Source organism: Aaosphaeria arxii (genome assembly GCF_010015735.1).
Source record: "Aaosphaeria arxii CBS 175.79 unplaced genomic scaffold BU24scaffold_4, whole genome shotgun sequence".
In the NCBI taxonomy this organism is placed as follows: Eukaryota; Fungi; Ascomycota; class Dothideomycetes; order Pleosporales; genus Aaosphaeria; species Aaosphaeria arxii.
This window is the reverse complement of record NW_022983477.1, coordinates 1516004-1543879: the sequence shown is the minus strand read 5'-3', so window position 1 is coordinate 1543879 and position 27876 is coordinate 1516004. Positions and strand designations below refer to the sequence as shown.

Sequence of the window (27876 nt, the reverse complement as noted above, 5' to 3'; positions counted from 1 at the left end):
AAGCTGGGGTACCCGAGGCTAATGGCAAAAAGAATGGTGCATGGTGAGAGAGTTCCGTTGAAGCAACATTTACCATGTCCTTCCTACTTCGACAATGGCCATTATAATAACGGTTCCGGAATGGCCGACACTGGCGATCATCTGTATCCGCGACGGACATTGTGACTGAAACCCCGCGTCCGTTACTCTCATCTTTGATTCGTCGCTTCATCCGCGTAATTCTTAGAAATTATCGCACATGAATAGCGCGCTCGCGCATGAGCGATGATCCTATGTTTCCTGGATTCGACCCGTTATCTTATCGCTTCGGGGCAACTATCTCTGTCTCGAATCTGGACCTGGTGATCTGCACAACATTTTCCATGCTAAGGACAGCGTTGTCACGTTCAAGTTGGACTTCAAATGTAGAAGTCAGTGCTGGATCGACAGAGTTAGGTACTGAAACGGTAAGACTTCGCACCGAGGTCTGACTTCAAAGGGCCATGCGACCACTTTCATTCGAGCCTTGAGCATTCATCTTAGAACAGTCGTTCTCAATCGATCATCTTGTCTTTCGTGGAGAAGCCTACGCCACGCCATTTAGTTGGGTAAACATCACCTCAGCCATCTCAGGTACTCGATAACTGCATGCAAAAGTGGCAGACTGTTTCCGTTCGTTCGTAGGTTGATAACCTTTTTCGCGACGATACCGACTACTTCTCTTTCTTTTCCTTCCTACTTTATGTGCTTTCATGAACAAATCTTTCGGCTTGCGGTCTCAGATACTCGTTCCCAAGATTTCGCTCAGGGTTAACAAGTCACCGGCAACAGGGGCATACGTGTTCATCTTTCTTGTGATATTGGGACGCCTGTCTTGGAACGGAGCCCACATTTCTTTTAGCGAAGACGTCTTGACTGCGGCTTAAAGACATCAGTCTAATCATCATCCTCAGCTCAGGCTAGGGAAGTGGTCGTTCGCCTGCACTATTCCATCAGTTCCATCTTCAAGGGACCCCGAAGGATCAGTAATAGCATTGCGCCTTCTACTGTCTTGCGAATAACTATGACTATTTACGCAGAGCGGATTCATCTCGTTCGCCGCAGTTCTTCATTCAGTATAATATACATCTACTAAGTCAGACAGAAGCCATAGCGAGGGCACGACGGCTATTTACACATCTTAGCGTTCGACCACCTGACTACGACAACGAGCTAAACAAGATGATCCTGCGAGAGTGATGGTGGCGGCGTCGCTTACAAGCTTCCACTGATCCGGCGATCTTTGGACATCGAGGATGACACTCGAATCTGCTCTGTAGCCTATAGTATGGGTCCTCATATTTCGCGAAGTACGATGTTCACCAAATTTACGCAATGGCCGCTGCCTACGGCTGGTTTGATCATAGATTCTGAATCGACCATAGATACGACTATCTATAGTATATACATGTAAGTTCACAGTAGCTTGACGATCATCGATTTCACAAAAGACGGATCAAATTGTCTGACGTCCGCTCGACCACAGTCTAAAATGAGGAAAAAGGAACACGTACCAGCAAGATCGAAGGCTGCATGATCCCATGCATGATGCATGCCAATCTCACCGAGTCGCCAAACACATCTGGGTATCGCCCGATGTCGAATCATAACAAGAGCTTCTAGAAGTAGCTTCTCTGCATTGCACCGTGCGCCGTGTGACCGTGATCATGCAGGAGAAACTTGGCAGGTCAGCGAAAGCGACTCTCAGCCTCATTGCTTTACGTGCATGTCAGACTGGCCGCTTTTACGTCCTGCTGTCCAGTCTTGTGGACATTGACCGTTGTGCCTGTCAGCACATTATCTTCTCTTCGACTACGCCCCAAGTAGCTCATTCCGATCGTCTCAAGCAGATCACCATGAGCAACAATTATTGTTTACAAATGTCAATTTCCAAGCCTATAAAAAAGTATGTGGTTAAGACCTGGGGTAAGCCAACACAAGAGGCTAGACCCTATGTATGCCCCTTAGCGCGGATCCAATGGCCAATCTAGGTGTATCCTGCGGCTTGTGCATCATCACATATAATGCATCTCACCATTAATACCCCAATCGAAGCAAGCATCGCAGTTCCCTAACGGCCATCGACCAATCATATTTCAAGTATCATTTCCTGTTAGCTACAAAGGGTTTGATTGAGCATACATATTGAACCGAGAACGAACAGGCATAGGACAGCAAAGGCTACAATCTCACACTTCAACACCGCCACGCAAGTGGTCACGAATCGCACGGATGGACCGGACCAATGATCATCCATCAGCAATGCTGATTCTATGGTAGCTGAGTACGTTCACGGTGGGAGGAAGCGCCATGCATCGGGTGTCGGCCCGCAAGGCTACCTGCTGTAGCGTCACGACTAGGCAGTGGATGTGCAACCTTATTAGATTAACGCTTCAACTTTACTCCAACAACATGCTCTGTCGAGGACATATTTAATATCCGAAGGGGTAAAGTCTACTCGCGAGCATAGTAGTATCATTTTGCACTAAGAAAACCGACCTCAAATCGATTCATACGGCAAGAACGAAGAAAAGAAGAAGAAGAAGAATATTCCAAGGTCACATAGCTAAGCATTGCCTCGAAATCCCACGCAAGATTACTGCTTGTGCTTACATTTGCCTTCTGCCAGTGACGCACTGATTCCCATCACACCAACATGTTCGTCAAGAAGCATTGTCCTCCACGGTGGACGCCGCGGTGCTCGCAAGATGCTCCAATGCTGGCCGTGCATTGGTTGAATTGGAACAGCAATGGCTGTGAAGCAGTGCTGAATCCTACGTTCAACTTCAACAGACTTCTGCCTGCATACGATGCATGTCCGTCACAGAGCCATGATGCTGATGATGACCATTCCACCTACCCGTGACCACGAATTGGAACTTCTATTCGTCCGGAGCTCACCGCATAGTTCGTATTGTCAAGCCTTCGACTGTCCTCCTAAACGATTCTGTGCATCTCGAAGATGAGATATTAACAGGGAGCATCATATCAAGTCGCCCAAGCTGCACGAAAACGAATATAAAAAGACAATAACCACCGTCCAAACTTCTCATCCACCACTCCACAGTTCTCAATCTTCCATCTTCACCACTTCTCTCAATCACTTCCAAACTCAAAGTCTTTCAGACATCCCAAAAACCCACCTTCCAAAATGCAGTTCTCCACCGCCATCGCCGCTCTCGTCCTCGCCGCCGTCGGCACCCAGGCCGCTCCCGTCATCGAGGAGCGCCAGGTCAACACCATCTACGCCCGCTACTTCGGCGGAGGCGGCTGCCAGGGCCCATGGCTCGAGGACTACGTCTTCGTTGAGGGCGACAACCCCACCGCCTGCGTCAACAACAACCTCAACCTCCAATACGGCAGCATCTTCTACGATCCCCACACCACCGTCCGCACTCGTGAGTCATCCCTTAACCCTCCTCTACAATCCCATTTTCCTTTTGCAGAGAATAGAGTTTACAAGACCAATGTGCTGACTATATCGTGCTTTCCAGTCCGCGTCTTCAATAGCCCTGACTGCCAGGAGACCGGCACCGGCGTCACCTTCTACGACGTCAAGCCCACCGACGTTGGATGCCGTGCTGGCCAGTTCAAGTCCTACCGCTTCCTCTGAGCGATTCGCCTCGATCGCTGAGCGCGTGAGAGACGTGACCAGGCCATTGAAGTGGAGTATTGCAATGGTAGTGGCGAAGTGATGATGAGGGGTTGAGGTGGTAGTGAGAGGGGACTACGAAATATGTGGGCAATTGTGGAAACCAATTCAATTGGACATTCCTTCTTCTTCATTATGGCACTTGCCACTTTTTTTCCTTAGTTTCAACCTTCCTTTTACATAGTAGCAATCAAGTCTTCCCGGGAATACATTATGTGTGCAATTCTTGGTGACAATGTGATGTGGACTAAGCCTCCTAAACCCATAACACCTCAACGCCTTTGAGACATTCCCTCCGTCTTTCCCGATCACAAACCACATGACAGCGAAAAGATTTCACTCCAGCTTCACCGTCCACCCATCACCGACCCTCTCCCCCTTAGCATCCTGCCCACCCCAGAAAACCACCGTACACCCATCCCCCGCAACGTCAGCGCCAAAGAACCCCCTTGGCCCCGGATGCACTTTACCCTCCGGAATCTCAAAGTCAGGCGGCGGCTGGACGACGGCCTCTGCCCAAGTATGCTGGCCTGATTCGACGCCTAGCGCAGACCTGATCGCGTCCTTGATCTTCGCGGGCTTGATCGCCTTGCTGAAGCTCAGGCTCGCCTGTGGCTGCAGGCTGCTTGACGGGATCTGCAGCGTCCATATGTCGCTCCACTGCGTCACGTCGTGCGTGTCGTCCTCAGGCGGGGGAGGCAGAGCATCTTTCGGCTTCTCCTTCGAACCGAGGAAGTACACGAGATACCTGCGGCCGTATCCCGTCGTGATCGGAAGCAGTCCCGCGTCGTGGCGAGGCTGGGGACCAGGAGCCACTGGGTTCGTCGGGAACGTGAAAGTGTCCCATTTCATGTCCTCGACGGGCACGGAGAGGTCGATGTGGTGGAGCGAGCTGCTCATGGGGTCAGAGCCGGATATCAGGTACAATTGGCCGTCGTCTTCTGTGAACGCGGCGTTCGACGTCGAGACAGGGGCGTTGGGGAGCTGTTCCCAGGTCCGCTCGAGGGGGTCGATACGCCACACGTCTGACAGGTCTTCGCCGTTGGGTCCCTTTCCGCCGTAGATGATGAGGGTGGTTTTGGTCGCGAAGAGTTTGGGTGAGCTCCGCGGACCGGGTCCGAATTGCAGGTCGGTGGTGTCGAGATGGCTCCAGGCTGATTGCGCGGGGTGGAAGAGCCAGATGGTGGAGGCCTCGCGGAGGAGGTCTCCTGTGGTAGAGAATCCGCCGTAGATGGCGAGTGAGTCGTTGAATGCGCATGCTGCGTGCTTGGTTCGTGCTGGGGGCACGTTGGAGTCGTTCACGGCGGCGGTGGTGGTCGTGGGAGTCTCGACAGGAACGGCTGGGATTAGGCTGTAGTCGACGTCCGGCTTCCCGGTCGACGCAATGGTGATGGCATGGATGTCGTTGCTCGCAACGTCGTCGTGATCAGTCTCCCCGCCGAAAATGTAAGCTTTGTTCGATATCACGGTCAGGGTGTGGTTAGAACGGCTGAGTGATCGTCTGGATGAGGGTGGTGGGCGTCAGCTGACGATCAGAGTATGTCGCTTTTCGTTAAGAGCTCTTACCTACCGTGATGGGTCATCGTCAGCCGTCGCTATCCTGGTGTAGGTTGCTTTCAAAGGCATCGTCGGCTTTGCAATCATGTATGCTGCTAAGCCGACCTCTGCGCCGCGGCTCACGACTTCTTCCGCCGCTATTGCAACGCCTGCGCCTGCTGCTACTTCTGCCATCTTCGTTTTGTGATATGAGGAAAAGCTTTCGTGCTCAGTGGGTATCTTTATTGTGATGATGGGTTTGATATGGTTGCGGCTGTCTTTCAGTTTGTTTTAACTCGAATTTAATTATCAGGTTGTGACGTCATGTTTCATCTCAGGCCACATTGATTACTCTTTTTGATTCACCCTTGTTCGTGTTCCCATATCCATATTTCATAATGGAATGGAGGGAATCGCTTATCCGTGAATGCTGCAAACACGTGTTTCACACGTTTACATATAAATGGCGTTCCCGTTGCGCGCCGCTCCTCCCGCAACTTTCTACGGATTCCACATGCTTGGGAATGACGTGCTTACCATCTTACAGTTTTGTGTGTGATGCCGACGATACTAACGCTACGGAAGTTTACTGCTCCATGTTGTTCTATTCGTTTATCTGTTCAGGCGTTTTTATCGACAATTTTGGTTATGTCTACAAACAGTATTTAGCATCATAAAACAAAAGACATATTGCAAAATAAACCAATGAACCAAATACCTGACGGTACCCATACACACATCCGAGTGCCTTGTCTCCAAGTAACGTAAAGGGCTGTTGCGCATTCCTAAGAACTATGGCTGATCAATACAAAGTCCATAAACTGCCCGCCGTGCCTGGTATCCCAACTTTTCATCCCACACCCAAGCTGATCTGCCGTACACTTGGTCTTTAAACAATCACCACGACGACCACTCCGGACGACAATCCTCCCACAGCATATATACGACATAGATCGTCTTCAACACACGCATGGCGGTGACCCGCGGCAGAAAGCCCAAATTCATCGTTACGGACTATCGCACGTGACCCCATTCCGCATTAGGCAATTTATATACAATTACCCCGACCACGATCGTCAACGTCCCTGACAAAAAGCCACGCAACGCCTTGTTTGAAAAGCAAAAGCAAAAAGCAAAGAGATTGTCCTCTCCCGTTTCAATGGTCCTCGCACGTACCTAGCATTCTCGGCTACCGAGCACAATGCAGCAACGCGCGCGCCGCCGCCGCGGCCGCCCTGGCTGTCCGGCGGGCGGCAGGTAGCGAATGGTGGGTCTCTCGTCTCGTGTTGTTTCGTTTCGTTTGGAATCGCCCGTACGATTTGATAGCTGGCTGTCTCAGGTTTCGACGGCAATTGCAAGACAAGCTTTGCAGACCCACAGGCTTTCCGCGTCCGGAGACGAGTGTACTCAGCCCTTCCCGTCCCCGGGGGCATACGTAGTGTAGAGTAGTGCAGATAAGCGAGGATTATAATGGTCGCCTATGATCCTTTTGTTGGAATCTTGTCTTTTTGTTTTTACACTTCTAAGGTTTGATTTCTTTCAATGGGCGCTACGTTCCCGGAGATATTGGCTTTTGTGTATTCGTTCCGCTATCTGTGAATTACTGTCTGAACAATCCGGCGTTGCGATACCACCTTTCATCTGAACACCCTACACACCAAACCCTCCTCCCCTCCCATCAACATTCGACTTCCCACACCGCACCGCAGACATGGCAACCCTCATCCTGATCCCCGGGCACTGGAACACGCCCGCATGCTACGACGCCCTGCTCACCGCGCTCCTAAGCTACGGCTACAGCTCCGCGACCGTGATCCTCCCGTCTCCCGGCCTCGACGCCGAAACCTTCGACCTCTCTTCCGAATCCACCGAGATAAAATGGACGCTCACGCAACTATCCAAGATCCGACGGGACGTCATCCTCGTGCTGCACCCGACGCACCGGCGCTCCGAGTACTACCCGCGGAAGCTGGAGAAGATGCACGCGGAGCGGAGCCTGAAGTCGGGGGTCCCGAGGATGATTTTCTTTATGAGTTATATGAGTCCGAGGGGGTTTAATGAGACGGTGGATGGGAATGGGAGGGAGATTCTGGAGGACCCGGCGGAGTTTGAATTGGAGGTACGTTTTTGTGGAGTCGCCATCCCCGTTTCTTCTTCGAGCACGAGAGAATATGTGGCTAACGATTGGTTTGTTTGTAGAGAGGCACAGTGACTGTCGACTCGGAAGGCCACCACAACGTCCTCTTCCAGTACCTCCCCGCGTCGGAAGCGCAGCATTGGGCCGCGCGAATGCTGCCAGAGAGCGTCGGGAAGTTCTGGAGCACGTCGCAGTCGACGGGGTGGCGACACATTCCGTCGCGGTACATGCTGCATTCGGACCATCGGTCGTTCAGGGTACCGTATGCGCATTATAAGATCGAAAGGACGAGGGAGTTGAGCTTTGCGAGGTGAGAAAGAGGTTGATGGGGAGTGTTGCATGACTATGCATCTGATGGTGGGGAAATGGCTTTGTGAATTGGTAGATCATGACCGTTATGGTGACATTATTATTTTGTATATATGTATATAGATTCAAGAATCAAGGCCGGAGTTTTTTTGGTTGGGTGTTCGGATGGTAGATTGGCCGATTGTTTGTTTGTTTGTTTGTTTTGAGACGGGAGGCTGCGTTTATCACTGGTGGGTGAGGCCGAGACGGCGAGTGAAACAAAGGCTGCCGCCTACTTCAACTGTACATATGTTAAGAAAATGTTTGCTTGTTTATTGTATGATACCTGTCATATTCACTTCGGCTATTGCGCATGTGCCCGTCGTTGCCAAAGGAACGAAATCACCGCATTGCTCACCTCCACTCCAACCCTCAACAGTGTCATATTTGAGGGCACCCTCCAGGACTAGTCCTCCTAGAGAAAGTCTCACACATTTATGGAAAGTGTCTCCCTGATTTTGCTAATCCTCGATCCATCAACATGATTGGCGCCTTCAGCAGCTCGCCTATGCCACCACCAGCGAAGAAGCTGAAACTTTCTCCACCGGCCGACTATCCTGCACCGACGGGGAAGTCGAACGACCCAAACTATCCCCAGACGTGGACGACTTTGTATCTCCCATATCATACCCAGCCTCGTGCATCCATTCCCACGAGTCTAGAGGACATGCTTTCATACACAGCATATGCGGGCCAGGGCGCCTTGAAGCTGAATGTCCTGATCTGTGAATTTGCTCAAGGCATTCAAGAGGAAAGCGAAGAAGCGGAGGACTTCATGCTCAGTGTATTCCTCTGCTGGCCGTTCAACGTGACGAGTAATGGGCGGTGGAAGCAGGAGCCAATAATGGCAGAGGAGGAGCTCGAGATGTGGATGAGGTTGAGAATGTGGAAGGCAAGTTGTGCAGAAGCGACAAAGGCGAGTGTTCTTGTTAACATGGCTGAAAGATCTCTCAAGAACTTCATCAGCAGCAGGATTGAAAGGCTGCGTCTAGAATCGTCGCCACGAAAGGCATTGAGAAGTCCAGATAAGGAGCGTCATGGAAGGGAATCCATCAGGTAATTGTCCTCACAGCTAAGCCCACACTGCCCGTCTGGAAACACTCGACCAGGCCTGCGCCTACGCATTCTTCTAGTATCCACTCAAACCGCATGCCGTAAAAGTGTTTCCATTTCTTCGTCCGTCTAGGGAGTACGCCAGTGAACTCGCCCCTTGCTCGTTTGGCTCTCGCCTGTTGGTCCTGAGCAGGGATCCCGCCGTCCCAGCGTTCGCGCATGATATCGAAGGGAGCCTCCTTATGTTTGGATTTGTTCAAGAGGCTCAGAAAATGCGTGCGTGCTTCGACGAGAAGCTTCATGTGCGATCCTGTATGCGGAAGGGAAAAGTTGTAATAGGATATCGGCATCTTTCGATGGCCAATTCCACCTCCTGCCATATGCTTTGTTGCTTCGGCACCGCCTACAGCAGCCAGAGATCCAGCGGCATGGCGAGACCCAGCAGACGATAGAGAAGCGAGAGTCCCTAGACTTCCAGCCCCGGGTGATGCAAAGAGTGAAGAGCGATTATCCGGAGACGCACAACTCGTGAGAAAACCAGATGCAGTGAGTGCTGACAACTCAGCAGGTGTAAAAGCTGTACTTGGTATAGCCGTCGTCGTCGGGTTCGAGTTCATGACCGCGATATATTTCTCCTTCAGGTCGGCATCCAGATCCGGGTGGGAGCGAATTAATCTCTGCCATTCTATTACCGAAGCAATTCCATCGCCAACGGCAGCTGCACCTACGCCTCTGTTGGGTATGATTACCCGACGAAGGACGCCAGCTTGAGCCAGTTCCACAATCTCGCGCTCGGTGGTGGTTGATGACGAGCTTAAAGCATCAATGTGTGCTATCGTGACTATGGGGGGTAAGGCTTTTCTGTAATTCAGTACTTCTGCAATTCTAGTCGAATTCATTCCTGCGCCGGTCTGTGGGATATCTTGAAACATCCTATTGCGGATGTATTCCATATATTGAGGTACATCGCGGAAATTTAGGTCTGCAGCCAATGAAGCAATCTCCCCGGTATCATCTAACTTTTCATCTTCACCTGCAAAGCTAGTCGATCTCGTAGGCTGAGAAGTCTTCCGCCGAGTACTGGTTGTAGATGGAGAGGACGTTGTTCGTCGCAGTCCTAACGCAGATGCCGCAGATTGCTTTCTTGGTTTCGTTATGCGTGACGAGCGCGCAGCCGTCGCTTGGAACGACATTGCGATTAAGAACGTACAACAACGCAGGTAGAAGAAGAGAGCATCTATGAATGAGTGAAATGTGGCGAGGTATGACTCAACGGTGATATTCGCCGTGGAGTATCAGTCTGACAGGGAAAGAGTAGGTAATGGTCAACGCATAATCCATTTGATGTCTGACAGGAGCATGTCTTGAAATTGACGAATAGGAGAACAGGAGAGCCGGTGGTTTAGGCACCTTTGTCGAAGAGTAAACGATGAGACTGAAATGTGTACGGGCATAAAATTGCTGTACATTAATTGTTAGCATTATCCATGTTACGCCACCAAGAGATCCGCGCAGCCGCAGTGCCGGCTAGGCAAGTCGAGTCGCAGTCCTACCCTACCTACTGTACTTGTGCTTGTGCTAGTTATCCACTATCCTATCCTATGGCACCGTCACAGCACAAAGACACACGACAGACACTACGCCGCTTTCAGGTGTATTCTTGAACACGTAGGTTGACGTCAAAGATTTTGGCGAGACGGTCTTGAGCTGAGGGAGGGAGCGGTGTATCCTTCATTCAACTCTTTTCTCAGACTTTCAGACAATGTTCAGCGATGCCCTCAATCCGTGAGCAGTTCTCTCTTCGCGTTCCCTTGCGCAGGATCAAGTTGCAGCTATCGCACAGGAAGAGTAGCAGTGGTGGAGATCGATCTGCTGCGTCTGCTGGTGCATCTCCTGCCGCCCCTGTCGCTCCGGCTGCCGTTGTCGCTGCTGCCACTGCCGTTGCCAGATCCCACCCAGAGGAGGAGGGCGAACACGAGCCGGAGCAAGAGCAAGAGCAAGAGCTCGAGCATCAGCACGGACCCGCCAGGCCTGAGCCTCCACCTCTTACAAGTACAAGTACAAGCACGGGCGACGTCATCCCTGACCAGGCGCAATCAGATGTCAGAAGCATTACGAAGGACTCAACAAAACAACCTGACGTCCCTGAGCCCCATCAAATTCACGATTACGTCCATCATGAGCAACCCCTCGCTATAGCTGCTCCACTGACACCACCGCCCTCCCATTTCTCCTTCTCACAGCAATCCCACACCTCGAGCCCGTCCTCCTCAATGTCGCTCAATCCAGAACCCTCCGCGCCCGAGGACCGTGACGCCCAAAGTCTTCCCCCCAAGTCCTATGCCGAAGCTGCCGAAGAAGCTATTCCCAACGGCTCGCACCCCATTGGTGTCTATAATTCGAGGGAACAAAAACTGAAGAATGTGGAAAACATTCAGAGAAATGGAAAGATCACAATCCCTTCCGGGGACGAGAAAGACCAGTACGAGGGCGAGGGGCTCGACAGCAGTCCGAAGAGTCCGACTAGAGGCCACAAACGCACCTCCTCCCGAAAGTCGAACGGTTCCATTGGCCGCAAACAGGGCGAAAATATTAGTAGTACTGAGGTGTACGAAAAGTTTCAGGACGGCAACGGGCGGGCTCTGACGAGCGCGAAGCCACCCGCCGAGTATGAGAAGGACGCTCGACAGGACGACGGACCATCATTAACCACTGGGAGAGAAGCGGGTGCTGGGTGGCACAAGAGCAAGTATGCAAATTTCCTATTTCTCAATGGCGTGCTCATGCTCTTTGCCGTCTCCAAGATCGCATTGATGTTGATCGAGGAATGTCTCGATGGTTGAGCAGGTATCGAAGGCCATCGTTTGGTAGGATGCAGTTCAGCAACCACTATGACATGCGCCCGAATCCTTACAAGCTCCATCACTTCCTCCTTTCCGATTTAAAGATGCTAACAATGCTAGGATTCGATGGGCACCTTTCAACGTTCCCGTCAAGCGCCGCCTCCAGACTCTAGCCGTCCTCATGCACACCCTCAGCATCGCGGGTCTCCTCGCTTTCTTTTTCTTCCTCTGCAGCATACCGTTGCTGTGGCCCATTCTCGTTCCCTACCTTATCTACGCGTTAATGTCAAATGCCGGCGTATCCGGCGAGCTGTACTTCCGCAGCGAACGATGCCGGCGCCTCCCAGTGTGGTCTCTCTTCGCGTCATACTTCCCGATGCGTCTGCACCGGACACAGGAACTTGAACCTACAAGGAAATACATTTTTGGCTACCATCCGCATGGAATCATCTCGCATGGTGCCTTCGCTGCCTTTGCGACCGAGGCATTAGGATTTGGACAATTGTTCCCTGGCATCACCAATACTCTGCTCACCTTGGACTCGAACTTCCGCTTGCCCTTGTATCGAGAGTATGCCCTTCGAATGGGACTTGCTTCCGTTTCTCGAGAGTCTATCCAGAACATTCTGTCTCGAGGTGGTACAAATGGCGAGGGAATGGGACGCGCAGTCACCATCGTCGTTGGTGGCGCTCGTGAAGCACTAGAGGCCAGGCCAGGTCACCTACGCCTCGTTCTGAAGCGACGCAAGGGATTCGTCAAGCTTGCTATCCAGTCTGGTGCCGATCTTGTACCTGTTGTCGCCTTCGGTGAGAATGACATGTACGACCAATTCGACCTCACCAAACGTCCTCTCTTCAAGAAGCTACAGATGATAGTCAAGACCGTCTTCGGGTTCACAGCTCCCCTATTTCACGCCCGTGGTATTTTCAACTATGACGTTGGTTTAATGCCGTACCGAACGCCCATCAACATTGTTGTCGGCAAGCCCATCCTCGTTAAGCAGGAATCGCACCCCGACCAGGCCACGATCGATGAGCTGCATGCTCAGTACGTCGCTGAGTTGCAGAAGCTATGGGACAATTGGAAGGACACGTTCGCGACAGAGCGCGTCGAAGAGATGAAGTTCATCGAGTGAACATAACTTCGACTGACATTGATGATAATCGTTCATCATTCTTTCACTTGCTAAACCATATTTCGGTCGACTAGCTTGAAGAACCAAGTCAACGGCCACGTATATAGAATATATCAGGCGTTTGCGCACACTGTGAGGGGGGGTTTTCTGGTGCACTATTGTTCAGCTGGACTGGGATGGAAAAGGGGCTTGTACTAATATTTTTCATGAATTAATGCCATACATTCTTTCACAAAGCCATATTCACTCGTCGTCTATGTTGTAATCGCCTGTGGATCTCAGGTATCGAGACAGTGCCAGGCTATCCACCACATCGCAAATAATCGCCAACAAAATCATCTCAATTAGAAAGATACACTCTTAGGGGTAGTTCCTTCTCATCACCCGAGTGAATCTATATCCCATCGCCATCGTAGCTACCATCGCTCAACACATCACCACAACTACTGGTCTCATCCGCGCCTTCTTCCCCATGACGCTGACTACCTCTTGACGCTGACTACGTCTCTCATCACCTGCTCGACCCCATTCATCCACCAACAAACCCCTACCAAAACTTTCAGACTTTGACTGCCACATCCCATCGCTCGCACCAATACCAACACCAAAACCCACGCACTTCCCAAGCGTACAACATCTAAAGAAACCGCATCCCAGCCTGCCCGCTCCCAACGAAATCGCGGGCTACAAAACCAGCCACAAGGCACACGAGCAAACGGGAAAACAAACCGAGTAACAACGCCCACGGGCGAATACCGACGCCCAAAGCGAAACAACTCAACATCAGAGCACGCGCTCAAGAACCTCACACGCACGCACGCACGACTCACCATGGGCGCGGCACTTTCAACGGGGACACGAGGGGACGACTCGGGAAGCTTTGCGGCGTGGGTGGTGAGGGTGCTGACGTAGTCGGACTGGTCTACGGGGCCAGGGAGGACGGTCGGGGTGGATGTTTCAGGGAAGTTGGAGTTGGAGAGATTTCATGGGGAGGTATGTTTAGGTTGGGTGAGGTGGTAGTTGGGCTTGAGTTATTGTTATTGATGATTGAGTTTAAATGTGATTTTCCGTTTTTGATATAGGATATTGGAAGGTTTGGGCGGTTGATAAATTATATTCATAGAGGTGATACTATGATTACCTCTCTTTTCTACTTGGGCTGCCCGCATTATCTCTGGGATAGTATTAATGGCCGTTATAGATCTTGTTCTAGATATGTATGTTGTGAGGTAATGTTATATAGAAGAAGTAAATGTCCAAGCCAAGTAACCTTTCCACTGGCTCATGCTCCCCAAATAACAACGGCGACTCCGCCGACGGGTCGATCGCCATGATGCCGCAGGCAAGACAGACCAGTGGCGTTACTTTGACAGGAGGTCTCCGCAACACTAGAGCACGAGTACTCGTATTTCGGGACCACCCGCTCTCTTCTCCAACGGCCTATTTTCGCTGGTAGGTACCCAGCGCTTCGCATCTCCATTTCCGGGTTCCCTAGCCCTGCCTTTCCTATTTTCCTCTCCCCCCTTCGCATCACCCAAAACCCCCTCATCAACTCTCAGGCATATTCTTCCCAAACTGATACGACGGCAAATTCGACGCCGAATCCTCCGCCGCCTCAATCACAACGCCGCGCTTCAACTTCTCACTCAGCTCGTCCGCCAGCGCAACCGCCTGCCTCATCCCGATCTTCAGCGCAATAAAGTACAACACCTTGATCGTCCACGCCGTCAGGTCCGGCGGCGACAGCTCCGCCGCGCCGATCGCGTACAGCGGCCATATGAGGTGGTATATCCCCGTCGGCTTCGCGACGTTGGCGAACGTGCCCGGGGGCTGGAGACGATACTTTGGGTCTTTGGCGTCGATGAGGTCGGACGGGTGGGTCGCCTCGCTTGCTTCGGCGGGGTTGAGCGTCGGGAACGGGAGCTGCCCAATGATTTGCGGGGTCGCGGCGCAGATGCCTGCGGACCCGGCTCGCAGGACTTGGAGGGACGCTTTGGATTGCGAGGCCGCGTATTCGGGGGTGAAGAGCGGGGGAGTGTGTGCGAGGCCCTTGCGGAGGGAGGTGTAGATTGCGCCGTGGAGGAGGAGGCGGCAGGAGCGGAGGTTGTTGAGCATTTGGGCGACCCAGGGGTCGAGGTAGATGTGGTAGTGGTCGGTGTAGCAGTACTCGTCTGGTTCGTCGAGGTAGACTGTCTCGTATAGCCAGATGTTCGGGATAAGGGTCTTCAGGTGGTCGAGCTCGCGGTCGAGTTCTAGGGCGTCGTTGAGCATCTCGGGGGGGGTCTTCGTGGTCACTTGTGTCAGTGTGATGGCCCGCGCCATGAAGCCTACCATCTTGGTCGTCCAGGATTTTCCGAATACGCTGTAGTCGGCAATGTTGACTGCCTCTTTCCGCAGCTCGATAATTGGTTCTGGGATGGGCATGCCGGTCTCCAGGGACACCAGGAGAATGGTTCCGTAGAATTGCTGGAAGATACGTAGACCGACGTCGTCGCGTAGCTGTTCGGGTCCGCGCAGGTCCATGAGCGTGCATGCGCCTTTGACATGCTTCGCCCACGACGCGAGTGACCCATGCTCGTTGTGCATGAAATTCTCGTACATGCCGAGGAGGATGACGGACACCAGCGTGCTGTTGGTTGTGGCCGTTGATGTTCGCTGTAAGGCTTTGTTCGTGAGGTTCAGCGCACTTACGTATTCCTGCTGTGCTCGCTTCGTGACCTCAGGGTTCTTGGTCGTGATGGCGAGGCTGGCCAAGCCTGCTGCGGTTACACTTGTCCGCAGAGCTAATGTGGTGTCTGGCCTGTCCAGCAGCTCCAGCATGAAATCGAAATTTCCTCGAGGAACGAAAGTTGGAGTCTGGACAAAGTTGGCGAGGAAGAAACTCATCCCCTGGTCCTCGATGGACGGGACCGCCGCATAGGTGAGGGCAAGAGGGTTCTCAGAACGTGCCTTCATTGGCACTATTCGCTGCTCAGATTTCCGCAAACTTGATCGAGAGGACCATTGGGAATGACTTGACGATGACGATGAAGTCGATGACGATGAGAACGTCGAAGAAGAAGAAGATGATGATGATGAGCTTGAATCGGAACCCCGATGCTCGCCGCTATATGTCGGCTTTTTTGACTTCCTCGACAGCATTTCATATCTGTTTTGCGCTTTCCGAGCAACCACGTCACTTTCATTTCGAAACATCATGGTCAACGGGTCCCTGTAGCCATGGCATTCTCTTCCAGTCCTTAGACATTGCGAGCACGATGGTCGCTTCTGATCGCACTAACCCAAGATCAGCCTTGTGGAAGCCTCCAAAGGCCAGACCATACTTACTTTGACTTTGCGCTCCCTGCAGTTCTTACATCCCTTCGATGGCTTACCTACATTAGGCATACTGAATGTTTGCTCACGTGAACGACTCGTGCAGGGCAGATGAAGGTGTGTTTGTCCTGTTTGAGGAGGAAAGTAACGACTACCGCCAAATCATGTAGGGCAGCTGGAGCAAAGACTGTGGACTGCTGCCTTTGCTTGTTTCGATTTTGGGCTCTAGTATGGCGGGGAGGGAACTTTTGGGGTTTGATACGTTCGTGGCCGTGATACTTGTGAGGTTGAGGAGGAATAGTTTCGCCCCACGCGAGACGTAACTTAAGTTTGATGACTGCGGGCGACCTTGGTTACTAGCTTCTAAGTGGATCGGATGTGCACGGTCACACAAATCGTTTATCGACAAGGGTTTGCCCTGTCCACCTCTAGGCAGCTCACCTTGCAGACCATCAGACTATTGGTCGGCAGAGAGCGACGTGTATACTAGACACGGCGGTGGGATACAAATAGAGGATGACACTTAACGTCGAAGTTATGAACGGGGCGTTGATAGGGTTCTAAGACTCCGATGCGTGGCCCATTGAACTATTACGAGGTATCTAATATGCTAGTGCTGACAACATCTAAAGCTTCAGCTCTCGGCTGCCTTCGATGTCTAATTCTACAACGCTCTCGATGTTTGCAGTGGATTGACCAAAAGAAAACTTGTATCGACCTCTATCGACCTTGAATGCGCTCGATGCTTCGTCGAAGTAAGCGAAGTCCCTCAGAGCCAACGTAAGCTCGACCTCTTGCTCCTTGCCGGCTTCCACAGTCACCTTCTGGAATGCCGCTAGCGTCTTGACGGGATGATCTGCAGACTCCTCAGCCCTACCAACGTATAGCTGCACGACTGTGGCACCGGTGCGGCGGCCGGTGTTAGCAACCTTGACCTTAGCAGTGAAGACATCGGTGGACCTCTGTGCTACGCTAGCATCCTTCAAGCTGAACGTAGTGTAAGACAGTCCAAATCCGAAGGGGAACTGGACCTTGTCCTGAGATACGCGATCGTAGTGGCGGTATCCAACAAAGACGCCCTCCTCGTATCGGACGGTGAGCTGGCCATCCTTCCTCGTGCCTGGGAAGTTTCCGTGTGCTGGCGCATCTTCGATACGCTTAGGGAAGGAGACGGGAAGTCTGCCAGATGGGTTGATGGTGCCGGAGATCACATCTGCAATTGCATTGCCTGCCTCCTGTCCGGGGAACCACGCTTGGACGAGAGCGCCGACCTCAGACAACCAGGGCATAGCAACAGCAACACCAGTGGAGTTCACCACGATGGTCTTGGAGTTCACCTTGGCAACAGCCGAGACTAGCTTATCTTGTGAACCGTCCTTGGGCAGACTGAAACTGAACTGATCCTGTCCCTCGGTTTCCCAGACTGGTGTGTGACCTGTGAAGACAATCGCATAGTCGCACTCCTTTGCGAGGTCTACGGCTGGAGTCAATAGGTCCTCGTCGTGCTCTTGTTGATCCATGAATCCGAGTCGGAAGCCAGGGAAACCGTCCAAGATGCCCTCCATGGCATCGTCGCCCTCCGAAGCAGGAGGCGCAGAGAACACCTGGACCTTGTAAGATTGACCCTTCTCGAAAGAGTATGTGAACTCCTTCTCCGGGTTGCCGCCGAAGAGGAAGGCCATAGCATCAGGGGAGTTTTCCGTCTGTTCAAAAACCTGTTCTCCATTGATGGTGACCTTTGTAGGGCCAATTCCAGAGCAAGAAAGATAGTGAGCACCGGATTGCTGGGGGACGAATGTTGCAGTGAACTTGAGATCCTTCGATTTGGCGCTGGCGTCGAGCAGAGGCATAAATGATGCATCCTTGAGACCATTCCTGGTCTCCAACGGCTTGCCAGTGCTTCCCTGCTCAAAGAACTCAGCGGTCCAACCGGCCTTGCCATCGACTCCGGTGCAGTTATCGGACAAAGGCGGGATCTGCCTGTAGGTATGGGCACCCTTTGCGTATTTGAACTCTACGTCATCGCCGTAGGCGTTGCGCAGACCCTCCTCGGGAGTGATCCTGTAGTGAGAGTGCAATGAAGCGCTTCCACCACCGTGAATGAGAGCCTCCTTGGCCAATCCGAGCAAAGCAATCTTCTTGCCCTTGGCATTCTCCTTGGTCAAAGGAAGTACGTTGTCGTTCTTCAGAAGGACGAGACCCTCGCCGGCCGTCTCCCTGATAAGAGCACGGTGGGCAGGGTCATCGACTGACCTCTCAGGAGGGATCTCAGGGTTCTCGAATCCGCCCACCTTCTTAATGAGCTCAAGGACATTCTTTGCCCGGGCGTTGATGGTAGCCTCGGACACGGTGCCCTTCTTGACAGCCTCGACGACAGCTTCGGCAGTCCTGAATCGCGTGGGACCTGGCATTTCAAGGTCCAGACCAGCATTCAAAGCATCAGCGGTCGAGTTGGTACCTCCCCAGTCGCTCATGACCAGACCCTACATTTGAATTAGCGAATACCACAGAAGCCGTTGAAGCAAGAGTACTTACATTCCATCCCCATTCGCCCCGGAGAACGTGCTCAAGCATGTACTTGTGAGCGTCTGCGTGAGTACCGTTTACCAGGTTGTAAGCGGTCATGACGGCCCAGGGATTGGCTTCACGTATGGCAATCTCAAAGGGCTTCATGTAGATCTCTCGCAGGGCACGCTCAGGCACGATCTCATCGACCTTCAGACGGTCGGTCTCCTGCTCATTGGCAGCGAAATGCTTAATGGTGGCAGCAACTCCCTTCTCCTGCAGTCCAGTGACGACCTGCGCAGCGAGCTTTCCAGCCAGGAACGGGTCTTCGGAGAAACTCTCGAAGTTACGGCCTCCAAGAGGATGCCTATGGTTGCACATGGTAGGGCCGAGCCTGGAAACACGTGAGCTCGATGGTCTAACAATTGACAGTCTGATCACTTACAAGACACGGGCACCTTTGGTTAAGGCCTCTTCGGCTAGGGCGTTTCCGAAGCGCTTGGATAGCGTGGGGTTCCATGTCGAAGCAGCACAAACTGCCGCAGGGAAGCAAGCAGCGCGTGTGCCACCAGAGAAAACAGCGCCACGTGCACCGTTTGGTCCATCAGAAGTCTGGACAGATTGTCAGCTTGGGGTTACGTTGGAAAAGATGGACGCTGCGGTACATACCTTGATTGCGGGGACATTCTTTCCGGGAATGGGGACTGTCTCCCAGAAATCCTTTCCGGCGAGAAGGGAGACCTGTTTTCGTTAGGCTACGCATCTCATTGGGAGGATCGAGAAGCGTACCTTCTCCTCCAGAGTAAGTGTCTGGAGGATCCCGTCGATGTTGGTCTCGATGACTGCCGATCCCATCTTGATATACTGAGTGCAGGCAGAAACAATCGCTAGCAATACAGGCGGCACAACCAAGTCCTACGTAACGAAGACAAGAATGGGGGTATCAAGATATGATCATAAATTTCAGAGTGAACGAACGGATCTCAGGCTTCTTAAGAGTCGAGTACCGCATAACCGTCGTACCCACAGCCATCGCGCTGGCGTCCATCATGTATCATCTGACGGACGCTACAACCGTAACTCCGGTCATCCAAAGAGCAGTTTCTCCAAGGTGTGGAGCATCTGGGCCTGCGGAGGCATACCGTCATTGGCTCAGACAGCAATCAAGTCTCAGGAACCAAGAGCAAAAGTGCGTCCGAGGTTTTTCCATTGAAAGCTCGCAAGGCCAGGCACCGACCGAAGATGAACCGATGTTGACCCGTGGACGAAGCAATCATAGCCTGTCGGTCTCATGTGGGGTTATTGGGTGTCTCCAGATCTTGGCGGCCTTACATACGAGGATGGCCGTCTAATCTGAACCACGTGATTTTACTGTCTATCGGAATTTCCAGAAAAGTTATTCCCGACCTGACGTCAACCAGAGCTGAGAGTTGGCCCCACGTGCTCGGAACCGGCTCTGTTCTTCACCGCGTCTTCAAACTTCACGTTCACGATACAGTTCTCCTTCCATCTGGACATTTCGTGCTATTGTACTTCTCTATTCTTTTCTTTGTAAGATAAAATTTACGCATCATGAGTACAGTACTGGAAGTTGAGAGAGCGAAGCGGAAACATCCACTCCAGCGGCTGGATTCACCGTCTAAAGGGTTCTCGGGTGCATTGCATGTATGTACTATCAATTGACAATTGCTTTGAATGGTGTTGTTGTTGGTGGCTGGTGTTGACAATTTGATAGGTACTTGGACTTGCTAGCTTTTACTCGTCTTTTAAATTGTGAACCATCTTCCGTTGGGGGAATTTGTATGCTTGTGCTAATGCCATCTCCAGCTTGCATGATTTTCCCAATGCCATTGTAAGTAGAATATACCTTTTTGGTGGTTTTAGATGATACTGTTATGCCATGTTCTTTTTTGGCCATGCATTTCACAGTGGTACCCATAAATTTGCTATCAATTGATACCTCAATTGATACCAATATCCAATATCAAACCAAAGAATTCTACCACCCCATTCATTCACACACATGCACATATACATTTATATGTACATCACGTCCGTTCATACAATCATGAGCATCACTAACCAAGCCCAATCCAACAGAACGACTCCTTCGGCGGCCACTTCCAATACCTCACCATCATCGGCCTAACAATCTGCACCTTAAGCTTCGCCTGCGGCATCATCGCCGACATCGTACGTCTCCCCTCCTCACCACCTACCCCATCAATCCTCAACCAAACCCGCAAACAAAACACCCTCCACCTCCCATGCTAACACCTCCCAGACAAACTCCCGCACATTCTTCCTCCTGAAAAACTACCTCTCCCTCACCGCCGCCCCCCTCGAACTCCTCATCTCCCTCCTCTACTGGTCCCTCCGCCTCATCGACACCTCCCTCGTCATCCCGCCCGACCTCCCCATGCTCCCCCTCGCCACCGACCTAACCTTCCACCTCTTCCCCGCGATCTTCCTCTCCCTCGACGCACTGCTGCTGTCGCCGCCGTGGCCGACGTCGCCCGTCAACCCCAACGCCCCGCTCGTCACGCTGGCGATGTCCACGGTCCTCGCGTTCGCGTACTGGTTCTGGATCGAGGTGTGCTATGAGAGGAATGGGTTCTATCCGTATCCGATATTTGCGCTGCTCGGGTTGTGGCAGAGGGTGGGGCTGTTTTTGGGGAGCGCGGTCACGATGTGGGTTGTGGGTGGGGGGTTGAGGGCTGTGTATGCGTATGTGAATGGGTTTGAGAGGGTGGAGGGGAAGAGGGATTAGAATGGTGGGTGGTGGGTGGATCGCTTTTGTTCTGGGGACTGGAAGAGGTTGGAATGTGCATGATGTATGGGGACGGGTGCATGTAGGATAGAAATAAAAGGTGGCTACGATTTCCCAATTACTTAAATGGGAACGTTTCCTTAATTGGAGACTACCATAATTAGCGTTATAGCAATATAGAGACTTAAGTTGATGAAGAGAGTGTTGAAGGATCAAATACGCATACACATCACCGGCATCAACAATTTTGGAAATTAAGACCGTACAAGTAATTATATATTAACTATTGTTCGTGACAGCATAATATCGTACGACATCCTCATACCCGCTCAGCTGATAACCTTTGGGCCCAGCTTGTAGCGCGAACTCGTTACGCGTTATAATGAAATAGCAACATGCTTCTTTCGCCGGTACTAAATAATCTTGTAACCTGACGGCATACGGTAAGCTGCCGTAGCGTCTGATATTGTCTGTAATCGAAGTGTAAGTAAAGTCTATGCTCGTTGGCAAGAATAGAATGTCCTCCAAGCGAGAAGCGATTGAGTTGAACTGGGCGATGCAAAAGCCGCTGGTACGAAACTTTTGGGAAAACGTTTTATGATGTAGAGAAACGAAGTAAGCCGGAACTGGGGGGATAAATAATCGGGGTCGTCCTGCTGAAAGGCAGCTGTGCGGCCATGTCAATCGATCTAGCCGGTAGATGGCGATGGCGAGGCGGTGAGGGTACGGGCGTCATCAACTTCACCCTCAGTTTGCTGCTGATAAATGTTGTTCATGTATAGATGGTTGTTGTATTGAAAAGCGTGCTGGTCCTGGCCTAGACCGTAGGTGAAGGCATGGAGAGGCAAGCCATTCGAAATGTGGGAGCCGTGGCCATGGTGGTGCATGTCGTAGATTGGCTCCTGAAAGGATGGGGTGGCATTCTCTTTGTCCTCGTTCTGGTAGAGCCCTCCATAGGCCTTGTACGGAAATGTGGGAGCCGGAGAGGGTGACACCTGATGAGGGCGGAAACCCGCTGTGAGATATTCGAATCCCGCAGGCTGCCCGAAGGGCACTTCATCGTCTTGGAAAACCTCAAAGGTGCGACGCTTTCGGGGTGCGAAGCCATCAACAGCATAGGCGGTATTGTTGCGGCCGTTATGCTGACCTCGAGCAGGTAAGAAGCCTTGGGTGCGAGAGGCTTGACGCGGGCGGCGACTAGCATTGACATCCAGATTTGCCAATGCTGGTCGTCTCGAAGGAGCCCTAGGACTCTTTCGAGGGACTGGGTTGTCCTCCTCATCGTCATCAAACTCGGAACAGGACATCCTCCGCTGGCGTTTGAATGAGCCACGAGGAGTGAAGATCATCTCTGTTGGTTCGACACCCTGAGAATTTACTTCTAGCCGCTCAACTACCGAGCTATCCTTCTTCTGGTTGCGTTTACGGCGCATCTCAGGAGTGGCAGAGTCAAAGATATTCATTCCTGGCCAGTAGACCCCCTTGAGTCTGGTGGACTCGCTGACAGCCATTGGGTCTTCTACGGAGACTTCAGGGGCGCTGAAAGGGTCTTCCATCACAACAGACCCTCGTGCTGCTCGGACAAATCGCCCCCGAGTGCTCGGTTCCGAGTACTCGCTCGAGGTCTCGTAGTCTGGGGTTGTGTAGCTCTGCGAGGTAGAGCGGGAGTCCATAGCCCAGTATTGCATGCGAGGCACGTATGGGCGCTGTCGAAGAACTGGGCCAGTTTGTGAAGTGAGTGCTGGAACCACGGCAGCCTCATTTTGCGTGGCTACCAGCTGTTGTGGGGGTTGCTCATAAAGACGTGGATCGAGGAGGTCACCGACGGCGGCTTGGGAACGAGCGGACACTGGGGTGGGAGCTTCAAGTTTCGGTTGCATAGATGGAAACCTAGCTGTGACAAGATTGAGGTTAACCAAAAGTCTTCGATCAAAGCGAAGATCTTACTTGGAAGCCTCGATCGTGCCCTCCGCTTGTTGTCCTTCTGCACCATCCGCTCCGACATCAGCTCCTCGACATTCCATTCGGCATACCAGCGATCGTAGGCCTCTAGCATCTGGCGAGACTCCTCCTCACAGGCTGCACGGAGTCTGACCTTGTAATGATTGGCCAGGTGTGCCTTGCTTGAAATGTGAGTAAGCAGATGAGATACATCGCTGAAATTGGGTTTCTTTGGGCAGATGTTGCAGTGGAGAGGTATGCTGTTAGCCGCCATTGCGACTTGGAGCCCGTGGTAGGGACTGTGATGAGACGAAAATGAAGGTGAAAGTGCTACGCAGTCGTCGGTGAGTGAAGGGAGTGAAAGGAGCGTGTTGGTAGTGAAGAAGGAGAAAGGCGGCGGGACCAGCAGATAAGTTTCGAGCTACTGCCATGCCCCTCACGACATTGTTGATGAAAGACAGGACAATTGGAAAGAACAAATTTGATTGTTAAAGAGGAAAGGGAAGAAAGAAGTTCTCTACTTGAAGGAAGAGCATTTTGTGATTTGCGGGATTGGGTAGGCCAGCCACGTGGGAAAGGCTGGGCATCTACAAACCACACAGACTATTCGCTCCGCTCAGACTTTGTATTTGGCAACCCATCGATGAGGGCTAGATTAATGTTTGGCATAATAGCGTTAGTGATGAACTAGCTCTTGGAAATGTAATAGCAACTGTCCACTACCCAGAGGCTTCAAATCTTAAGGTGATCGAGGAATCAGTACCTAAGTACCTAGGTATTTGTACCACTGGTCGACGGCCTACGAGCGGGTTCACATAACCTTACGGGAGCATTTATATCTTTTTATGCTATGCGAGATGGTAATATCCAACAGTTGTAGGACTGTGCTGTAACCAATTATGTTTGTGTGTGCCAGAATAATAAACTCTGTGTACCATGTGCCTACTTGCCCAAACATCTCCGAGTTACTTCACGAGGCATACAACTGAAATATCGCGTCAGCCAAGCATCATTGACGATTATTATCTTTATACTTACTAAGTGGGATCGACCTCAGCAAGCCCGGGGTACTTGAGGAGGCTCAGACCAGCGATACCGAAGACGGTATGAAACACATCTACCATGTCGCCGGGGCGATCCGCAAGGCCGCCCAGTTCGGGATCCTACATCGGTCAGGTATAGAACATGATCAGTACGTGACAGCGGGGCGTACCTGACACTGTAAGATGAATTCTGTTAATTTCCGGCCATCAATCCAATGCAGCCTTTTGAGGTTGGCGAGGCTGCTCATCACCCACCAACTGTAGCAGACATCCTCTTTCTTCTCAGGTCTGCCATTGAGGCCACCGTTTTTCAATTGTCTCTCGCTGAGCCACGCTCCAAGCTTGTCATGGTCTACTAGATCCAATCTTCCAGCAATGGTCAAAGCACTCACACACGTGAATATCTGACCCGAGTGAGACTCGGCTCCTGGGCTTGTACCATATCCACCATCGAAATTGGCGCATGACTGGATGTGTTCGACAGCTTTGTCGACGTTGACTAGATGAAGTAACTTCATGAGCGATAATGCATTCAGTGCACCATAGAGGAATCGTGTGTCTCGCTCTCCCCACTCGTCGCCAGCAAATGTACCGGTTTCTGGATCCTGCAAGCCTGCAATGACTGTAGATTATGAGCATTAGGAAATATCAACAAAGGCGCTCTGGAAGCCAACGCACACTGTCCGATCTTTTGGCGACCACCCGGGACGCGCCTGTCCAGCTCATCGAAAGCATCCAGAGTGGCGAGGATCTGTACACCGCTGACAGTGTAGAGCATATGCGCATCATGGCCTGGTGCAGCACCGAAACCCCCGTTATCATGCAAGCACGAGAGCACAAACTCCAAGACCTCATCGCGTGGTAGAGCATCCGGATGTCCTAGAAGATGGAGGGCGGTGAGTCCCCAGTACAAACCATTTAGACGTAGGTGTTCGGTGAGCCAGTACTCGAGCTCGTCTTTACGCTGTATGTGGGTCAGTGGGGGGTTTGATGGTACTGTTTCGAAACTATGCGACGTTTTGGGTATGCATGCGGAGAAGAAGATGCGCAGAGGAAAGAACTCAGATCTCAAGGCGGACGCACGGTGTCGAGGCTCTGAATGTAGCGAACATGCTTATCGACGAACAGCCGCATTTCAACGGGCATGTCGGACATGCCACCACGACCGGGACCAGAGACGAGCGCCATGGTATGAAAGGGCGATACGCGAGCAGAGATAGTATCTCGCAGGATTAGGACCACAGTTGCCTTTGCCGCTGCCACCGGAGCGGTAAAGTGCGGTAGAGCTGGGTTTCGTCGGGAGGAAAATGGGGTTTGGGTTGATTGAGGTGACGGAGAATATAATTCAGGACCTGGACACTCTGAAACGCGATCTCACGAGAAGTCTTGGCATAAGGCATACGTGCACGGACTACAGGCGAGGCGCCGAAGGGTGTCTCACTCTCTCAACCGTTAAGCCTACGAGCATGCATACAGTAATACTCCACTCCGTCCACAGTCAACGATGATTATTACACAGTCAGGTGTGGGATAGGGAAGCGGTGATCTTCCGCCCCTATCAAGTTGGTCGAGATGTGTGTGCAGGTGTTGGTGGCAGAGGAGACAGCCCTCGGAACGGGAAACAGTAGCCAGCAACCACAGTCGATCAGTTTCCTTATATTGAGTTTTGGCTGCACGCTAGGAGACAATCTCTCGCAAGTTTGCAACAGGAAAAGCATCAGCAATTAATCGATAATCGCTAAATAGCTGTTAAATTGGCTATCAATTGTTAGCGATTAAACCTGGGCCAACTTCGTATAGATACCAGCGAGGTTGAAGCACCAGACCACCCCGAGTCGCCGCTGATGCACCATTGCCTAGATGAAGTGTACGGAGTGCATGGATAGACGATGCCTGGATATACAGCGATACTGAGAAGTTGGTGGAAAGGTAGGGTTTGTGGTTGGTCTTCGTAGATTATTATGAAAACCTCCGGGAGATACGGAGTACATCAGGATTCAGTGGCTTTGGGCGCTGGAACAAATAACGGCCAGGAAGCGTATAAGACGTCAGCGTCGGCGTGAGTTGAGCCTTGAGCGCTGGGCTTAAGCTGCTTCCAGACGGCAAAGGGAAATCTTCGCCAGCAAAAAATAGTCGGGAAAGCTCTGCTCTGCCCTGTGACCTTGAAATTGAGATTCGTACCCGAGGTCTCTTTCGAGGGCGCCGAACTTCAAGTACACACTCGTAAGGTGTAATTAATAATAGCCGCCGTACTTTAGTTACCTAGGTACAAGTGTTGTGTTGGAGTATGGAGTACAGTGTACTCTGAACAACATCTTTGCTCAAGCCATGCAGGTCATTCTTCCATGAAGCCTTTGATAAACTGTCTTTTGTATGTGAGTACTGGAACCACATGTGCTTCTGTCTTGTTTGCTGTACTGCGTGACACTCCCTGTTCGGGGATTGGTAATTACTTGATATCTCGTACCTGATACATTGTTGTACCTGTGCCTGTGCCTGTGCCTGTGCCTATGCCTGTACCTGTACCAGCGTATCTGTACTTGTACTTGTACCTGTATCCGTGCCTGTACCTGTGCTTTTCTACCTGTACCCCTGGGCCCAAGCGTCCCGCAACTGACACCGGTGATATGAATCATCAAGCATTATCGCCGTTTGAGAGGAGAGGTCAGACATCCTATCCAGTCCCTACTCCCTACATTAAAATACTAATACAGTAGTTGATATCTATTATTCCTACCTCAAAGAGAGGACCCAGAAACCGTTCGTCTCGTTGGGTTTGAGGTCCTATCCCTATCCTTGTCCCTGTCCCTTATTGCCCCCTATCTTGCACTAACTAAACCCTAATTGATTCTCTCCGGCCTCTCCATCTCTATAGTTAGGTAGTTATCTTGGTAATTAATTCAAAGTCTACTTCTAGTGCGTATACGGAGTACACATACGCAAGCCTACCATGGTAACTACTTGTAGTCTTGTACTGTGTACAGAGAGATACCTTCTACTGAGTCTCCTCCATATCCATATCCATATCCACATCCATATCACACACCGGGTACAGACAGATACTCTCCAGCCTATTTACTCCGTACTTCTCTGTGATATTAAACCAACTAATAATTACCTAGACTACTGGTCTGGCGTACTTGAAGTATTGTTGAGTGTGTGCATACGCTGGCTGTTGTACGCGTTTGCGGCCTTGCACGACTGCGCTACATTCTCTCCTCCCTCTTTCTCTCTCCTTCCACCCCCACCGCCATTCTCTCCACACGCACACAAACTCAATCACATACACTCTCACACACCTCACACAACCTCACCCACACAATCACACAAAACACTCGGAGTAAGTACACACTGCATTTTCTATTTCTGCCTTCATCGTTTCGGAACCTATCCTTCACTACACCATCAACTACCTGCAACGTGCCGCTCGCAACAAGCACGCGCTCTACTTCCTGGTCCACGGCAACCTGCACAGTAACTACCATCGGTACATATCCTAAGGTCCTACCAACAACAACAACCTACCACTACTCGTACCTACAATTACAGTAATAACAATAACATACGCCCGCCGCTTGTT

The 27876-nt window shown here is 51.6% G+C and overlaps 11 protein-coding genes across 11 annotated transcripts; 5 read left to right on the top strand and 6 right to left on the bottom strand.

Moving 5' to 3' along the window:
* Positions 1–3027: 3027 nt before the first annotated feature.
* On the top strand, positions 3028–3819 carry BU24DRAFT_184893 (uncharacterized protein). Its single transcript, XM_033521657.1, has 2 exons — positions 3028–3416; positions 3513–3819. The coding sequence occupies exons 1-2, from the start codon at positions 3170–3172 to the stop codon at positions 3629–3631; spliced, it is 366 nt and encodes a 121-aa protein (XP_033384100.1). The 5' UTR covers positions 3028–3169; the 3' UTR covers positions 3632–3819.
* BU24DRAFT_491969 (uncharacterized protein) lies at positions 3763–5471 on the bottom strand. Its single transcript, XM_033533860.1, has 2 exons — positions 5241–5471; positions 3763–5171 (listed from the first exon to the last, which is right to left on the bottom strand). Exons 1-2 carry the CDS (start codon positions 5399–5401, stop codon positions 4007–4009), a joined length of 1326 nt encoding a protein of 441 aa, XP_033384099.1. The 5' UTR covers positions 5402–5471; the 3' UTR covers positions 3763–4006.
* A 1446-nt stretch (positions 5472–6917) lies between these two features.
* On the top strand, positions 6918–7657 carry BU24DRAFT_408950 (uncharacterized protein; the record flags this gene model as incomplete). Its single annotated transcript, XM_033525889.1, has 2 exons — positions 6918–7325; positions 7406–7657. 2 exons carry the CDS (start codon positions 6918–6920, stop codon positions 7655–7657), a joined length of 660 nt encoding a protein of 219 aa, XP_033384098.1.
* Positions 7658–8172: 515 nt separating this feature from the next.
* Positions 8173–8683, top strand: BU24DRAFT_461989 (uncharacterized protein; the record flags this gene model as incomplete). The annotated part of the gene is made up of 2 exons (XM_033531946.1): positions 8173–8587; positions 8637–8683. The coding sequence occupies 2 exons, from the start codon at positions 8173–8175 to the stop codon at positions 8681–8683; spliced, it is 462 nt and encodes a 153-aa protein (XP_033384097.1).
* Positions 8561–10357, bottom strand: BU24DRAFT_184871 (uncharacterized protein). The gene is made up of 2 exons (XM_033521656.1): positions 10307–10357; positions 8561–10044 (listed from the first exon to the last, which is right to left on the bottom strand). The coding sequence occupies exon 2, from the start codon at positions 9935–9937 to the stop codon at positions 8744–8746; it is 1194 nt and encodes a 397-aa protein (XP_033384096.1). The 5' UTR covers positions 9938–10044; positions 10307–10357; the 3' UTR covers positions 8561–8743.
* Positions 10358–11017: 660 nt separating this feature from the next.
* On the top strand, positions 11018–12722 carry BU24DRAFT_346782 (DAGAT-domain-containing protein; the record flags this gene model as incomplete). The annotated part of the gene is made up of 2 exons (XM_033523502.1): positions 11018–11493; positions 11708–12722. The coding sequence occupies 2 exons, from the start codon at positions 11018–11020 to the stop codon at positions 12720–12722; spliced, it is 1491 nt and encodes a 496-aa protein (XP_033384095.1).
* Positions 12723–13863: 1141 nt separating this feature from the next.
* On the bottom strand, positions 13864–16319 carry BU24DRAFT_491966 (uncharacterized protein). Its single transcript, XM_033533859.1, has 2 exons — positions 16050–16319; positions 13864–15998 (listed from the first exon to the last, which is right to left on the bottom strand). Exons 1-2 carry the CDS (start codon positions 16107–16109, stop codon positions 14271–14273), a joined length of 1788 nt encoding a protein of 595 aa, XP_033384094.1. The 5' UTR covers positions 16110–16319; the 3' UTR covers positions 13864–14270.
* A 265-nt stretch (positions 16320–16584) lies between these two features.
* On the bottom strand, positions 16585–19769 carry BU24DRAFT_422073 (glycoside hydrolase family 3 protein). Its single transcript, XM_033527889.1, has 5 exons — positions 19332–19769; positions 19212–19283; positions 18988–19154; positions 18573–18936; positions 16585–18520 (listed from the first exon to the last, which is right to left on the bottom strand). The coding sequence occupies exons 1-5, from the start codon at positions 19395–19397 to the stop codon at positions 16664–16666; spliced, it is 2526 nt and encodes an 841-aa protein (XP_033384093.1). The 5' UTR covers positions 19398–19769; the 3' UTR covers positions 16585–16663.
* Positions 19770–20114: 345 nt separating this feature from the next.
* BU24DRAFT_461984 (uncharacterized protein) lies at positions 20115–21312 on the top strand (the record flags this gene model as incomplete). The annotated part of the gene is made up of 3 exons (XM_033531945.1): positions 20115–20207; positions 20643–20735; positions 20827–21312. 3 exons carry the CDS (start codon positions 20115–20117, stop codon positions 21310–21312), a joined length of 672 nt encoding a protein of 223 aa, XP_033384092.1.
* Positions 21313–21676: 364 nt separating this feature from the next.
* BU24DRAFT_491963 (uncharacterized protein) lies at positions 21677–23527 on the bottom strand (the record flags this gene model as incomplete). The annotated part of the gene is made up of 2 exons (XM_033533858.1): positions 21677–23206; positions 23260–23527. 2 exons carry the CDS (start codon positions 23525–23527, stop codon positions 22002–22004), a joined length of 1473 nt encoding a protein of 490 aa, XP_033384091.1. The 3' UTR covers positions 21677–22001.
* A 220-nt stretch (positions 23528–23747) lies between these two features.
* Positions 23748–25518, bottom strand: BU24DRAFT_422066 (terpenoid cyclases/Protein prenyltransferase). The gene is made up of 5 exons (XM_033527888.1): positions 25380–25518; positions 24975–25260; positions 24467–24918; positions 24292–24416; positions 23748–24238 (listed from the first exon to the last, which is right to left on the bottom strand). The coding sequence occupies exons 1-5, from the start codon at positions 25482–25484 to the stop codon at positions 24196–24198; spliced, it is 1011 nt and encodes a 336-aa protein (XP_033384090.1). The 5' UTR covers positions 25485–25518; the 3' UTR covers positions 23748–24195.
* Positions 25519–27876: the final 2358 nt, after the last annotated feature.